This window comes from Thunnus albacares, chromosome 12 (genome assembly GCF_914725855.1).
Source record: "Thunnus albacares chromosome 12, fThuAlb1.1, whole genome shotgun sequence".
NCBI lineage: Eukaryota > Metazoa > Chordata > Actinopteri > Scombriformes > Scombridae > Thunnus > Thunnus albacares.
Window position 1 is genome coordinate 26,254,347 of NC_058117.1, and position 17,449 is coordinate 26,271,795.

The 17,449-nt window shown below is 41.5% G+C and overlaps 1 protein-coding gene across 3 annotated transcripts in view; it reads right to left on the reverse strand.

Moving 5' to 3' along the window:
• Window positions 1-17,449, reverse strand: part of LOC122994288 (enhancer of polycomb homolog 1-like) — a 31,588-nt gene that overhangs the window by 12,245 nt on the left and 1,894 nt on the right. Inside the window, exons 1-4 of one of the 3 annotated variants that reach the window (XM_044368899.1) lie at window positions 14,691-15,003; window positions 14,426-14,524; window positions 2,807-2,966; window positions 162-307 (exon numbers count right to left, since the gene is read on the reverse strand). In XM_044368899.1, coding sequence (XP_044224834.1) covers window positions 162-307; window positions 2,807-2,906 — 246 coding nt within the window. In that variant the 5' untranslated portion in view covers window positions 2,907-2,966; window positions 14,426-14,524; window positions 14,691-15,003. Of the gene's footprint in view, window positions 1-161; window positions 308-2,806; window positions 2,967-12,592; window positions 13,132-14,425; window positions 14,525-14,690; window positions 15,004-17,449 lie in introns of those variants that run through there. The other 2 variants (XM_044368898.1, XM_044368897.1) reach the window with 2 other exon arrangements.

The following is a 17,449-nucleotide window of genomic DNA, read 5'->3' on the forward strand; positions in this document are numbered from 1 at the left end:
TACACCGCTGTGGTGAGGGACTTTAACATTGAGGCTGTCTTCAGTTTTGTATTACCAACTATTTAATGCATGCATCACTGGTTTTTCAAATGGTGGGTCTGACTTTGCAACAAAGCTGATTGTGCATTGGTCTGTGAGGTGTTTCATGGGGTTGTACCGACCTGCTGTCCGCTGCCTTTCTCCAGCCGGTCGATCATCTCCTCAAACTGCAGGAAGCTGATCTCCATCTTCTTTTTCAACTTGTTGACAAACGCGTCGTCGTCCGAGTCCAGGTCGTAGTCGGGCTGCTCTGTGTCCAAGCTGAAAGCTGCAGAGAGGAGAGGAGAGGAGACGGACTTCAGACACGTACAGATGGTTCTACGCACTGATGAAATATTACAGATTTGTAATAGATGCAAGAAAACTGAGGTACAGACGAAGTAAAGCTGTGAATGATAAATATATTTTAGCTTTCTTTTGAATTTTCATCTGCAAAATTTTTTATACTTTGTGCGTTTTTTGATTCTCTCTTGCTCTTATTTATTTAATGCATGCTCTGCTTGAGTTTCTCTCCATTGTAATCCTCATACTAATAAGCACTGATGTTTTCAGTATTAATTAAAGTTGATCATTATGGCTTTTAACTTGTATGTTTATCCAAGTGATACAGAACGGATGAGTTAAGGAGATTAACATTTATAGGCTCACGGATCTGTTCAAAGCTTTTTAAACTACTGACACAGGAAACTAGGAAAAGGATGAAATAATAAACCACAGCAGCTTCAGTCAAAATCTAGATTATTTGGTCTAATTTGGAAATAAAAATACCAATCTACAACATGAGATTACAAGTCCAACCATAAACATTTAGCAAACTCTCCTCCTACTACAGACAGGCAAATTATGCCCTCAACTTTGAATACATGCACATCAAATAGTTTAATCAAATAGTCTCTGTTCATATGAGCCTGATGAAGATCCTTTCATCAGCAGGTTTAACACCGACTGAGCTACACAGGACTCAGTTAACTGAAATAAATGGCAGTAAAGTCAGTAAATTCTAACGTTAGAGACACACTTGATGATATTCAGGCTTAAATCACATTAAAATACAGATTGGTGACTCGTCTACAAGATTATCTGGCTGTTTTGTTGTGTTGACACATTCAGTCACACTAAACCCAGTAACCCAACACATTAATGGAGTCTGCAATAACATGAGATATACAGTAGCAGTCAAACATTTGGACACATATATGACAGATTAATAGCGCACAATCATTTATTTATTTACGCCGAAGATACATGAGTTTCATTTTTCTTTAACTGTAAAATGTGACTCTGCCTTTTTCCTATTGGTTTAGGTTGAGTATATTTCTCCTGACTCCTGAGGCAGAAAAATATATATATATAAAAAAAAAACAATCCACTCACTACAGTTTAGCTTTTCAGGTCTGCTAGCGGGGCTTAAGCCTCAGTGAAGGATGAGACAATCACGTCTGGCCGAGTAAAAATCAATGTCCTTCCTTTCTAACTGTGAATGACTGCCTCAAAACTCACAGCCACTAGTTTTTTTTTTTCCTTCTTCTGTGTTTTAGTTTAGCAGCGGTGTAACACCTCAGCATGAACACGACCACATCTGTTGAAATTAAATTAAAACTAGCCGCCACCGAACATGCACAGCTACTGTACTTGCAATTATAGAGCAACAACAGTGTACATACACGCCGAAGCGTTCGCTGTTTCAACCTCGTTTCAGATTTTAATTAAGGCAGATTGCTTTCATCTTAAAGCTGCCATCAAGGCGACGGAGAACAACAGATGGGATTTATGGGTATTGACGTGACAAACGGCGAGCTCACCGACGACGAGGGGGAATCGTGTACGTCTTCAGGAGTGTGTCCAGTTTTAAAAAAGATATTAAAGTCAATATCTTTGTGCAGACACGTGTTTCTACATTGGATTTTACTTTTGGTTTAGTCGACTATGACAACAACATAAATTGCTTAGTCACAACTTAAATAACACACATGTCCTGTATTTAGATTTTTGTACAAACACTACACTTTAAAACCTGGGAACGATGCAAAAACTGAACTTTTTTTTCCTCACATTTCAGCCTGTCTAGACCACTGAGGAAAACCCTGAAATTAGTCCCGACAGCAATTTGTCAGGACAAAACATTTGTCATTTCAGCTTCGACTGATAGCGGCGTTGTGAGTTTTCGGGGGTGCGGCAAATTGCTTTTCTTTGAGAAACAATCACGGCGACCAGTAGTGACACAGTTCCTGAGCTGAGCGATCTAGAAAACTCATTTTCTTTGATATCATTACCGAACCGGGCGATTTCACAAATTCATTCACTTTGACAAATATGACAACTCGGTAAGGACTCGTGAAAAACATGGCTTGATGCCATTAAATAGATAAATAGCGGTCACTTTTAACAGCAAACTGAGCAAAAGTTCCTGTTGCCAGAGAAGATCTTTATCAACTGTTTCACTTTTAATGTTGCGTGGGGTTTAAAAAATGGTACTTCTGCTTCTTTCAGTCCAACATTTGGACAATAAAACTGAGTATAATCTAATGAAATGATGCAGGTTTATAATGATGTTTACGAAGCTTTCTAACAGTAAACTAATGTGGAATATTATACTCTTTGCTCCTTATGTTTTTAAAACAGCCCAGAAGTGTCATTTAACACAATATAACTGAGAGAAACACTATTAGTTATAACTTAATGATACAACCGAGGTCTCTAATCTTCCATATCAAACTCATTTTCTCTCTCTCGCATCACGTATTTGTCATTAGTAAAGCTCGCTTACGCTGTATGTGAATTAGCTGCTTTGGCATCTTGTAGTCCCCAGGGTAGAGGGAGTCGTAGTAGGTGATGTTGCTCTCCGCCTCGGGGACCGGGATGACCATGTTGTCCCGCTTCTCGCCATAGACCTGCTGCGCTGAGATGGCCCGCTGGAGATGGTGTTCCTATGGAGACACAGATGCAGGTGAGAAACTTAAAAAAAAAAGGAATAGATGTGTTTTTACTAGAGATTACGTCATCAGGGATGCCACGGTGAGGAAGACGACACCGGTGTTACCAGTTACACCAGATGTTTTACAAGATAAAATACTGGTCAGTGATGCCAGCACTTACTTTGATTTGTAACGTTAGATCTTTCCCTTACTTTGAACAACACATACTTAAGAGGATTGGTTCGTTTTTTTTTTTTTAATTCATATTTTTGATGAGCTTTCGCTGTGGGGCCCATTTTGGCAGCCTCACTCTGCTTAAAAGGTGTGAGTGTGTAGATGAGATGTGTTGCCATCTTTAAATCAGACAAATCCTCATCAGGTTCCCTTTTAGCACTGGCTTTAAATCCAAAATATTACCAAATAGATGCTTTTACACTTTCAGTTTATAACTGTAGCTTCCGTCGACAAACTAAATATTGATAACAAGCTTAGTATTTTACCACTAAAGAGTCTTTTCATTTGATGTTGTACACCAAAACACTGTGTAGCACCGGTGCCATGGCGAGCTGATATTCCATACATATATTGTAGGGCTAAAACACAAAATTTAAAACGCAACAGAAGATGTTTTACAGTTTGCATGACAAGCATATTGGATAAAAAAAAAGGCTGGTGCTTCACAACTGAAACATTGAAAGATCTTAAAATAATTTAACAACAACTGTCTTAAACAGATTTATTTAGTTCAATCACACACTTAGGACAAGGAATTGACCAGTTAGACTTGCTGGAAAGTCTCGAAAACCGATCCCACCTCTATCACATACATGGACGTTAAACAATACCAAAATATAGCACGCAAAGAAGAAGCAGGAAGTGTCAGGTTCTAACGGCCGTGCTGTGCATGAAGATGATTGGATGCTACCGCTGAATGAGCGAGTGATCGTTAAGCATGAAAAACAAAGCTGATGTTAATCAAAAGAGCAGCTTCACAGCTTTGCCTGAACTAATGATACGGTTCATTTGACCTCCGTGCTCCAGCCGTTAAAACTGCGTACAAGTTACTGATTTCTACAGAAATCTGTAGAAGATTTCAAACTTTTGTTGGAAGTTTTGCTAGCAGTTATTCTCCACTTTAGTTATAAACACAATGACAGCCAGAACCGTCCTAGCTTGACGTTCATTTTTCCTGTCACAACACCAATAATAAAAAAGGAGGTTTTACAAAACAAAGCAAAAAGCTGAATCTTCAAAACAAGAATCAGTTCAAACAGCTCACAACTTAAGACAGATTTTTAAGTTAATCACCACAAAAACAAAACGTTACCCAACTAAAACACAATATCGAGCCAAGTAAACTTTGTCATGCTGAGGAGGGGGAAAAAAAAACAACACGCCAACTCATGTAGATACAAGCCAAACGTACACCTGCAAACGGGAGGAAACGGACGATTATCCAGTTACGCAATGGGCAACATTTGGCATCCAGACCCTGTGACGATCTCTGAAAAACACCCCGTACAGGAACAAACACAACCGCCAGCACAAACACAACCATAACAAAACATCTGAAGTTTTTTTTTTTTTTTAATATTCAATATTTCAGTTTAAACAAGTGCAGGAAATTACCGACTGAACAGGGGACAAACATGAGCCTGACTTCCAATCACTAACATCTCTAAAAGCACAAACAAGAAGGGAAACTTGACACTGTTTTTGTCTCCGGTGCTCTGTCAGTTGGTCTTATCTACCCCGCCACAAGTGCGATGAGAGCCTGACGCTGCCAAGCCCTGCTTAGGGGGAATGTGCCGGAAGGAAGGCAGACAGGCAGGCTGGCTGGCTGGCTGGATGGATGGATGGCTGACTAACTGGTTTGCTGGCAGGCTGCTTGTCTTAACAGTCCCAGTCAGTCGTAGTAGTAGAAGAGCCTTTGGCCCGGAGCTGGGCACTGAGCCACTGGCAAGCAGTCTGTCAACAAGGCAGCGTGCTGCCGGCATCGTACAGCAGCTCTCTGTAGAGAAGTGTGTGTTTATTGTTTTCCCTGCGGCTGTCGGAGACATAAGTGTAGGTAGGGAGGGGAGGGAGGGAAGGAGGGAGGGCAGGGGAGAGAATATCAGTGCCTAGAGAAGTAAAACAGAGTAAGTGAATGAGTCAGAAAGAAAGCGAGTGTGTGTGTGCAACTGGTCTGTTATGGTACACTTTCTTTTTTATTTTTAAACCAAGAAAACCGTGTGACTTTGCACCATCACGACCTAGTCACCGTTACAGTATATATATATGAGCAAAGCCCAAGAGGAAGCTGTATTACATTAGCCACATATCAGACAGCTCTGTGAAGGAGACGTTCACACAGGGCAGAGATTCAGCTTTGTTTCTAAAACGCCATGATGTTTGCGGCGTTCCCCGAGCAGACACACTTCAGTCTACTCGACTCTGCAGCGAAAGATTTAAAAAGTCACTGCTTCTTATTCATAGATGATAAGACCCCTTTCATACTGGCTGTGCTTCAAGCTCTACTGGTTCATATGCAAGCGTCTCTCCGATATACATGAGGTCAGCCCCGGCGTGTGACGGGCTGGTGTGTGTGTGTGTGTGTGTGTGTTTCAGATGAAGATGAGGTGTAATTTGTTATCACAGGAGTTGCATTAAACACTTTGCATCTGCACAAAGTCACAAGTAGGGGTGAGTGATATGGATACAATGACACTTGACGACCCCCACATAGACGACTAGTTGGGAACATCAGTCATATCGATGCCAAAAACACAAAAAAACCTCTTGATGATCTAATAAAACAAGAAATATGAGACTTTAATACCTTCTTATAAACTGGATGGTAAAATCTGACAGTTTCTATTGTGTCGCTCAGGGTCCAAAATTAACTTTTTGGCTTTCCTGCCAAGGTAGCTGGTGATGGAAAAACATTACCAACCAATAAAATTGCTTTTTTTTTTCTATTGCAATTTGCTATTATAAGTGTTTAGCATGACATCTTAGCCTCATGCCATTCTCAATCAATATCATAGCAGTGTGCAAACATGAACTTCAGGATGTAAATGTGCTAAAATTGGAATTAAACGCCGTCACAAGCAGCAGCACAAGCAGTCAGAGAATCACTGATAATTTAATTAAAAACTATTTTGCATCTCAACTGAAAGCCCAATTCATCAGAAGGATCATGATTAGCAAAATCCTTTAAATTATTTACTACTTGTACATTATATATGTGGCAACTAGCAAGGCTTTACTGAACTGCCAGATTATTTAAAACAGGGTTCTGCGGGACGTTTAGCAGCGACATTCACGCAATACAGCAAACAAGCCAAGTTAGCCCTCCAAGCTAATGCGTGCCAACTATGCTAACGACGGATTGGAAATGTGCAACAAACATTTTTTTTAGATATCAAAACACAAGCCGGAGATTATTTCGTATTAAAGTTGCTGTGAGCTGTAAATACACCGCTTCTCAGTAGAAGGCAGAACGTTTACTCCTCAGACTCTGATACGGGTCGGCAGCCGTCTCCTCGGCCTGCCGTTGGGTGTGCACATCCATGAGTGTGCAGCACTACCTTCTTTTTTTTTTTTCTCCATTTTGTGGTGGGTGGCAACCAGCGTTAAGGTGAATTACCGCCACCTACTATGCTGGAGTGTGAACCAGAGTTATCCACCCCCATAAACAAACAAACAAACAAACAATCAATCAAACAAACAGAACCAGCAGATTTCTCCAGCTCATGCAGGAAATTCATGTTTTCCCCTACCAGCCAGAGTGGCAGGTGGTCTCCATAATTAACTCGCCAAAAAGACTAAATTTAACCACGTTTGGCGAATGGCGAGTGTTAATTTGGGACCCTGGTGTTGCTGTTTATCTCATCGTTTAACCAACTGCGTCTGCGTTTTTCAGTCGTCTCTGCTTACAGCTGTATTTCCATGCAGATGCTAGAAGGAGGGAAATTACGTGGATGGATACCCAAATGACTATTATATGGTTTTACTTTTTCCATACTACACTGTGTTAGACGCTTTGCTGTTCGTGTGGTTCAGTGCCTGCTACAAAATTGTCTGTATGTCACCCAAGACTCCTATTTATTTATTTTTTTTTTTTGCATTTGAGATGAGTCTGGCAGTGCTGGGATTTGACTTGAGCAGCCCAGTTATATCAGTATGGAATTTTCTTCTTTAACGTTTATATAAAAAGGTGGTTTTGTAGGTCATTTCTTCAGCTTAGTGCTTAATGTCAACTAGATTATATTTTAATGTATGCTGCCCTTGGTATGACATGACTGCAGGAGGAAAAGTCTGACTCTATAGGAAGATGGCTGCAAACTGGTTTCACTGGGTTAAAAATCAGGTAGTGAGCGTGCTGCTTCTCAGGAAGACATCCAGCAACATTGAAGATGAGCTCTGCAGAGCACAGATCAATTTGATTTTTTTTGTTGTTACAGCGCAAACATGCAAGCTTTACAATCCTACAGGGTCTCTAACCAGATGGTCCATGACACTTTCCACACGGTTTTCAGCCAGTCTATTGCAAACCCAGCGGCCCTGAGCATCAGGGACTTTTTTTAAAAAATGTATTTATTGAACTAAAATGTGTTACATAAGTAGCGTAGCACCTTTAAAGGCAGTTGTTCTCAAACTTTTCACATCAAAAGATCCCTAAACTGACACAAATTTAGACCACAGACCCCGACTTGATAAGACTTTGTCCCACATCTGATAAGCTTTTAGATGTTTTATTACAGAATCACGTGTCCAAAATAGTCAAACATGTTGTCATTGTGTTACTTATGGATGAAATTATAGTATAAAAACCCCACTTTGAGAACCACTGCTTTAAGGAATTGCTCAGTGTGTAGTTTTAGAGAGAGAGAGAGAGAGAGAGGGAGGAAGCAGTAACATTATAGCCGTGAACATAGCAGTGCAGGGTGTGTACAGTTTAGGCTGTTTGCTGGTGAATAAATACTACGACTCAAGACCCAAACCAAGTTCCTGTGTCTTGCCACCCAGCTGAAGTGACGAGAGTTAGCCTTGACGTTAACCACAACTTCAGCCCAGCCTCACTTAAGGTGGACCGGCTATTCTCATCTTAGTGACAAGCTGCTATCTGGCAAAGAGGCAGAAAAGTAAACTTAATAACTCGTGACCTTCAGTACACCACCGTGTTGTTAATAGTCATCTGTAACGTTCTCAGTCTGCTGTATTAAAGCCGTTTTTATTGTGTCCCAAAGCTCCCTGTTCATCAATTATATTTTAGACTTCTGGAGCTAACACACGCTCTACACAGTCTGCTGTACCCGAGGCGATCACTTGTATTTTACATTTAACTGTGCCATGTGCTCCGCTGATCTGTTCTGAGGATGGAGCTACTCCCTTAGTTGGAGAAGCCGCTGTGGTGGACGAGCCTTTCAGTTTTATTCTCAGAGCTTCCCTAAAGGCATTTGAACATGAAACTTGAAAAAAAACATACAAATAAAAATCTATCTGTAAGCATTTGTTGTGACTCTCCCCTCCCTCCCTCCACCCCGTGCATGTACGCTTGCATAACCTCCATGTTGCTATCCGATTCCCACTGAATCATTCCCCTAGTGAACGCTAAACCTCCGCATCAACATCCTCGGGCCCCTCCGCAATGAGGGAAAAAAAACTCATAAAAAATGAGAAAACAGCCTTGAGCCAAAACACCGTCAGCTGCCAAACCTAATCAAACAATGTGTTTGTTTACTTTCCGGGCCATGGCTATTTGCCTGAGAATAAATAGACGTAGATTGAGGTGAAATACATAACATTAGCTGGTGCCCTCACCGACACACTTTTTTTTTTTTCCTCCCCCCCCCCCCCCCCCCTTTTCTTAGTCTCGCTTTTCTCACACATACACACAAGAGTCCAGAAATAGCCTTCTAAAATGACCGCATCGATCACTGTCGGGTCCGCCGAGGCAGCCGGAGCCTCCCTCCACCTTCTCCAGTCTCACCTCTTGACAGCTACTGTCCCAGACGCAGTAAATGCCACTTAACGTGATGGACAGTCACAGGAGAAGGTCTGGCGGGGGCTGTCGAAGGATGCGAATCTACAGTACACGGCCGGGTTTTATGCTGCTGCGTGGGAGAGGATGATTTCTTACGCCCCCCGGTGCAAGCGGGGTGGGGAAATTAACGGCGGCCATCGGGTCTGCGTTTTTTTGCCCCGTGGCTGTTAAGATTTTAACTCTGCCGGGCCATGAATTGAGAAACTTTCCGTTCCACAAATAAATACGGTTTGTGAAATTGATATAATGCTGTGTTTACGAGGCTTGAATACAGGCCCATTAATGCATAATGTTGCTGTCAAAGTAATGCACATAGTCTTCAATCTAGGGGTCAATAACTGGAAAATAACTGAATTCACAGCTCAGTCTCCATTCAGAAATAAATATGGGCCGTGTGTGTATGAGGCAACAGACGACTTTTAAACTAGGCCCACTATTGCATAATAATGCAGTGAAACCAATTAATCACAAACAGGTGTAACCAGTCTTACCCGTGTGTCAGTGCCCTAAATTCAAGAGTCATTCTCAGGAGTTTCCCCAGCTGGTAAACTGGCCCAAGAACCTGCCTAGAGGCTGTTGTTAATTTCCCACACTACCCACATACCCGTCAATACAAAACTGTCAACAGTAACAGAGAGAGAGAGAGAGAGAGAGAGAGAGAGAAAAAAAAAGGGGAAGTGAGACAGCCGACACAGGCGACTTCAAAAACGTCAAAGCTGCAGAGACTTTGGACAGGTGACATGCCCCACATTCCAACTCCAGCAAGGTCACATAGTGAGAAACTGGTTGCCTGCCAGAATATGAGTGTGTGTGTGTGTGTGTGTTCAAGTGTATGTCTGTGTGTGTGTGTGTGTGTGTGTGTGTGTGTGTGTACAAGAACTGTGTCTGGCAAAAAGGCAAACACAACAGATGCCTGTGGATTCCCACCAGGGCCGCAGACACTGACCTCACTTTCACCCAAACGTAAACACAAGACAAAGTGTCTGGTCCAAAACAAACACGCCACACGTGCTGAGGGAGTTTCGGTGATGACAGCTCTTTAGTCGAGCCACGCTACATACACACGGCCTGTAAATTACAAAACCACATGCTGGACTGAACTATGGTTTTTTTTTTTTTTTTGAACAGCTGCAGCAAAAGAAAAAAAAGGCACGCTCGAGTCTTGTGCTCGCTAATTGCTTAAAAACGAGTACGGCTATATGTAACGTGCAGAGAGAGGAGGTCTAAAAACCTACTACTTCGCTGCGGTCGCAGTTCAACGAGCTCACTGTTAAAAGCTCTCTATTAGCAGACAGTCAGGAAGCACGGGGACACCGCACGTTTCACCCTGCAGACCACTGAACACGGTGTGGGTTGGCAATGTGGTCGAGGATGTTGCGAGGGAGACATGCAAAGCCGATGCTTTCACAGAAAACCACTGAAAAAGGGAAATTTTGCTCCGCGGGTCATGTACGGCTCCAAAAAAATTGTCAGGTCTAAAAAGGTCTCTACTCCCTTTGGCTGCACTTCACTAAAAGACTAAATCCATGACACTTGCAGTACAACAAATCAAGGGCATGAGCTACAGTTTATCTACCAAACAATGATCTCTTTTTACCGTTTAACATCTGACTTCCAAATTCAAAACAGACCGCTGCGAACGCTGAGCCGTCGGCATGCAGCAGGCCTTGGCCTACCTCTTATGATAATATGACTGTTACATAACCAAGTACTCCAGCTGAGCGGAGCACAGACTTTGAAGTGACAGCAAGCCCCCCTCCTCCTTCCCCTTCCCCTCCTCCCTCCTCCTGCTGCCGCCGCTTCTGCTGCCCTGATCTCCTCCTGAGCGCCACGTGCCGCTGGTCTGCCAGCCTGCTGTGCCATCTGACACACTGAACCCCTGACACCAAGTCTTCCACAAGAGCAAGGAGGCAGACCGGCTCCAACATGCATACACTGAACAACAACAATACCTGTGACTGATTTACACGCCCCTTTATTTACATATTAAATCAAGACTGCTGGGTCAGCTACGAGACGGCACCTTTAGAGAAGGTATGAAGCTGATATGTGTATCGCTTAAGGGACCCAGAATAAGGGTCTCGCTCCATCACACTGTTATCTGAAAAATGACATGAATAGAACGGAGGAAAACACAGTGAGAATCCCATGGGGTGCATGTAGTTTACCAAACAACCCCCCCCTTACATCCTACAGATAACCACAACACCCCTGCGGGATGCTACATAACCCAGATAAGGGAGCAGACTTTGTTTATCTACCTGTCTCAGCAGACTTCACCTTAAAATATCACAGCTTCTCTGCTGTCCATTGAATTGTAAATATACTATAAGAGGAGCGCACCAGAGGATGGATAATTATCTGGCGAATAGAGGCTGTGGAGAATTGGGTTTTTAGCTGGGTTTAATGTTGTTGTGGCTCAGAGGTAGAGCGGTTCGATACCCGGCTCCTCCAGGCTGCATGTCTAAGTGTCCTTGGGCAAAGATACTGAACCCCCCCTAAATTGCTCTAAATGGCTGTGCCGTCAGTGTGTGAACGAGCTCCTTCGGATGAGCAGGTTGGCACCTCGCATGACAGCTTCTGCCATCGGTGTATGAATGTGTGTGTGAAGGGGGTGAACGTTGGCGTGTAGTGCAAAAGCTCTTTGACTAGAAAGGCGCTACAACATAAATGTAGTCCAAAATTCAAAATATCAAAACCAGAAAACCCAGAGACATGCTTTTTCTTTTTTTTTTTTTTTTTTTTTTTTTACAGTCACCACAGCTATCCTGCTCTGACAGGTACAAATAGGGAAATACATCAAATCCCTTCAGGTTAGTGGTGTCAGACAAGGAAATAAAAATACACCTGGCTGACAGGTACACACGCTGGATGTTTAGTCTACTGTCTTTACTGTTTGAGCAGTGCTGCGATAACTGAATGACATCAGCTGCATTTTACATATATTTACACACAAAAAACACAAGACACAATGTATGATAACAAACTACAGCCTCCATGTAAATGAACATCAAGGTACATGGCATGAAAATGTGCTAGTAACCAACTGTAGTTTAACTGTGAGAACCTGCACCGAAGCGAATAATGTAAACACAGACAAGACACACGTGCATATACTATTATCCCGGGACAACATGACAAAAGACTGTGTTTTTCTCCGATGCATGGCAGCAATGTTGACATTTCTGTCTGGTAGTGGCACTGATGCCACACAATCTGAAATCACTAGCTCCCCCTTGCCCTGGTCCTTCGCAATTACGCCAACACAAGGCCCCCATCCTGACAGACAAGACAAAATGTCGGAATTGCTGAAGTCACATGACTCCTTTGTACTCAGAAAATCACCTCACACACAAATAAGCCGGCCAAACCGGGCAATTTTGCCCAATAATGACACAATGCATCCCCGCTTTACCCAAACAATAGTCCAAGTGCCTCATATACGCCGTTTGCAACAGAAATCCGTCGTGTTTCTCCTGAGAAAATTGGCGGCCATTTTGTGAAAGCTTGCGCAGGAGGAAAAAAAAAAAGAGGGACGCCTCTGATCATGTAAAAATAAAAAATAAACCACAGCGTATATTTTCACATTTTTCGAATGGTAAAAGCATACCGATTCCTCTTCTTTCTCCATCCCCGTAGGCATCTGCGGCACTGCCCGGTTAATGGATGCATATTCGTGTAGGTCGGGTAAATCCTCACAACGGAAGACGGGTAGTGGCTTGGTAGCGTCCAGCGCCCGTGCCCGAAACGACAATTTACTCATTTTTCACAATTCGAGATGCAATATAAATCTATCCGATCTCCTAATATTCACCACGGTAACGAGTGGAGCTTTCATGGATGTTTCTGTGCGGTTAATCTCTATTCTAACGTTCGAATGGTTGTAGCTTGTATTTAGGGCGTCGCCAACGGAGCCGGGGGAAGGCCCGGATCTTGGTCGCTCTCTCTCGGACTGTTTTTTTCCGACGCTCCGCTCCCTATCGTTGGTTCAGTGCGCCATGGACAACATGGCGGACATTTAAAACTCTTTTGCTCTGTTTCGCTCGGAGCGGTCCAACCCCCAGTTCGCGGACCGACCATTCCCACACGGTCCCGAGCGCTTGCGCGTTGCGGGGGTGGGGGGAAGGGGGCATTTCTTGCAAACTAACTCCTCTCCACACATAAATTATTGAAATAAACATTAGGCATGACCGAAATATATATTTGGCAAATATAATAACTAAATAATGGATTGCATTTTAAATGAAAACAAATCTAAATAAAATACGTAGATATCAAAAGTGCAGAATATCTTAAATAAAATAAATACACAAAAAAGTAAAAAATTGATAAACAACATATATTATAATTACTGGATGGAAGAAGAGCCAATTGAAACCAAATAAAGAGAAGTATCAAATTAATTTATAAATCAACGAAATATATAAGGAAAATAAATTAAAGTCACACATTTTTAATAAATGTGCAATTTCTACCAATAAAAATCCATTATTTATTCAAGTGTTTTGAGCATTATTTATACAACAAAGCCCTTTTAAATATTAAATATTCATTCAATTAAATATGTTTACGATTTGATATTAAATCTACATCTCTCAAATCCAAATTAAAGTCAGTTTATTTGGATATTCTGTCCTATAACTTTAGTAATGCATTATTATTATTATCAAAGGACCAATAGGGGTGTCTTCTGTTTCCATTAAAGGCTACTCTTAGGAAATATAACTATCCTTAAATGCCTTAAACAATACACACGATTCCAAGCTAATTTTTTAAATCAAAACAATTACTTGTTTTATTAAAACTCTATTATATCCTATAAAGTTTTCTTTTGTGGAAGTTTTATGAATCGGTGTAAAATTTGGGGGACAAAAATCCTTAATGGGACACAAATTCCACATTATCCAACACATGCAAACACCTTAAATACCAAAGACGTGACTGCTTCTGCTAACTGAACTGAAACAACAACTCCAACCCACTGATTATCATCTATCCTGTAACAGTCCACAGTAAAGAAAAATGTTTATACCAGGTGAGATGCTTCATTTTCACCGTGTGAACAATGTCGCCCTCTTCTGGCCTGAGAGGCAAAGGATCAATCTGATTTTAAGGACACCCACATGATGTTTGTATGGAGTACAAACACACACTGCACACACACCATAAATATTTACATCTAAACCACTTCAGCACTGCAAGTGCACCATTCAGTCTGAATGAGTCCAGAGGAGTCAACACCTTAACCCTCATAATGTTAGTACCATTCTTATCTCCATGAACTGAAGGCTGTAATTCTGTACTTCAAGGGTGATTTCAGATAAGGTTTTTCCATCTCCTAACAACAGGTTGCTAGACAACCAGAGCCGAAGACGTGTAGGATGTTAACAACTAACGTCTATCAAGGTCAGAATAATACTTTGCAATCAATAAAACAACTTACCCATTGATGACATTAGGTTTAGCCAGGGTCCACCCAGGGAATCTCACGTTTTCTTTTCATCATTAAATCCATTAAATCCACTGACTGCATCATGAGGACCTGAAAACAAATTCACAAGAGCAGAGAAAAAAAAACAATGAGGTGCTGTGCAAGTGAGATTTAAAAAGAAAACCAATTAAGTTTTTTTTTTTTTTGCTTCTCAAGTAAAACAGATCTAGAAAAAGGGTTGTCTGAGTGGAGCAAAGACAAAAAGTTTGTCCACCACCTGGTCTCAATTTTCAGCAATGCTGCCTGGTCTGGCCCCCCCCCCCCCCCAACGACCACACCTGGCTGTGTCCGAGGCTTCCTGTGTCAGTCATTCCAGAGTCCAAATGAAAGCAATATTGTGTAAAGTGAAGCCCCCCCCTAAAGTTGATTTATCTAGTTTGCAGTTTCCATAGTCGCACAAACTTTCTCCTTGGTCTTTACAACATTCATGCAGCAGATTTAGTGAGCACTAAAAGCTGAGAGAGTCAGGCCCAATCCCAATGTCCACACTCACAGACTCGCGGACTTTGAGGTGTGTCCCCACTAAGTCCACGAGGACTCAGGGCTGTCCCACTGTCAAATCTTGTGTGACGTTAAATACAGGGTTACCAGTGGAGGCCCGGAAGCGTTTAAAAAAAGAACAAAACAACACAGTTATATACCATCTCAAACCCTTGCAGCCTCTCGCACTACAGCGCCTACCAGGTGACGTCAATCAAGTCCGTGAGGGCTCAGGGCTTAGGACTTAAGAGGGGACATTAGGGATGAACCAAACCCCTATTCTCTCTACAATATAGCAAAATATGAGAGGATCAGGTGAAATGTGTTGTCTGTTAAGATACAAGTTTTGGATGACAGTGAAGTCGATACTTTGTATAAAATATCCCATCAAAAAAGGTCTGCTAATCAATATTTTATTACCACACTGGCAATGTTGGTTTGTCAGTCCACCACTGTGGTCCAGACTGAAATGACTCCACAAACGTCGGATGCATTGCCATGAAATTTTGTACACAAATTCATTGTCTCCAGAGGACAAATCTTACAGACTCTGGTGGTTTTAGGGCTACTCTGGTGTTGAGAGTTTTGGTTTTGTGTGAAATGTCTCGAGATCTATTGGATTTCCATGAAATTTGATACGATTATGGTCCCCAGAGGACTAATCCTAATGACTGCGATCAGGGTCCGAAATTAACACCTGCCAAGCGCTAAACGCAGGTAGATTTTCTGTTTGGTAAGTAAATCTCAGAAGGAAATCACTCATGTTTGTCCCTTTACAGTGTAGACATATGTAATACGTTGATTAAATAACTATAACGTGGCGACATTTACAAGGAGTAAGCCAACCTTTGAAATGAAAACCCACAGACGCAAAGGAGAACGAAGCACAAAAAAAAAAAAAAAGTTTTGTGAGAAATGGAGGTTTGGAGAATTTCGTCATCTACAAGTCCTCTTGGCAAAAAGTTACTTTCTGACACTGACTTTGGTGATCCCCTTGGCTTTTCACATAGCGCCACCCGCAGGTCAAAATTTCACTTAGTCCAATTCTTTGGTTTATCACCTAAAACTAATGACATTCCCATCAACCTCAGCTGTACTTTGTGTTTAGTATTACTTCACAAATGTTAGCACACAAACACCCAAGATGGTGACGAAAGTAAATATAATACCTGCTATTATTAGAGCTAAAATGATTAATTAAATAATTGATTAGTCAAATCGACAGAAGCTTAATAGGCTACCATTTTGATAATCAATTAATTGTGCAAGTCAAACATTTTGTGGTTCCAGCTTTTCAGTTATGAAGTTTTGCTGCTTTTCTCTGTCTTATGTGGTGGTGGACTGGTGGTTTGTTGGGCAAAAAAACGCACTTGGAGAGAAGCTTTAGAACATCGTTATGGTTTTTTACAATTTTCTGACATTTTATAAAACATTTAATCCATTAGTCATGAAAATAAGCGCTGTGCCTAAGTACAGCCTCACAGAGCTGCTAGCATGACTGTAGACTGTGTCTCTTGTTATGTTAACACTGGGTCAAAGGACCTGTAATCTTAAAGAAGTCCCTGATAGTGACCCAACCCAACTCTGCACTCACCTTAACATCATTTCATGTACATTAACTACCAGGAAGGTGTTTTGTTACGCAAAGCAGCATTGTCATCATCAGCACGGTGGCAGATGAAACTACAGGGTGTGAACATATATTTGAATATTGATCTGTTGGATATACATAGCTATATGTTGTCAATTAAAGGCGCCTCACTGAGTTTTTCTTGTGAACAAACTTTTGGTTTACATTCAGCGCCTCTCACCAAAACGCATTGTCAAAAAAACGCACTGTAGGCTTTTCCTTCATCACAAATCATTTTGAAACCTGCGTTGCTTACATCCATGTTCACTAGCTAGCAGTTTTCTTCTTCCCTGGCTTTGTTTGCACACTGCTGTGTTTCTGGGTGGATTACCGCCACCTGTGGATCAGTGGAAAAGTGGAAAACCACTGGCAGAAATGTGGATCTTGTTGCCTATATGTGTGTGAACACAAATACGCGTCCTCATGTGAACAGAGAAAATAGGAACCCACTCATCGAACATCGCTCCATGGCAATACTAACGGTAAAAAATTCCAAAGGGTACCTTTAAAGATAAAAATATTTATATTTATTAATTTTTCCATCCTTACTTATTCATTCTTCAACATTTCTAATCATCCTAGCTCTACCTGTGATACATTTACGATGGCGACTAACAATTATTTTCATTATGGGTTAATCTGTCGATTATTTTCTTGATTCATCTTTTAGTTGTTTTCCAAAGCCCAGGGTGTTGTCCTCGCATTTTTTGTTTTGTCACCAACCCAAAGTTATTCAATTTACTGTCATAGAGGACTCAATAAACCAGAAAATATTCACATTTGAAAAGCTGGAATCAGATCATTTGGACATTTTTTCTTAAAGAAAACGACTCAAAACAATGAATTGATCATCAAGGAAGTTGGCA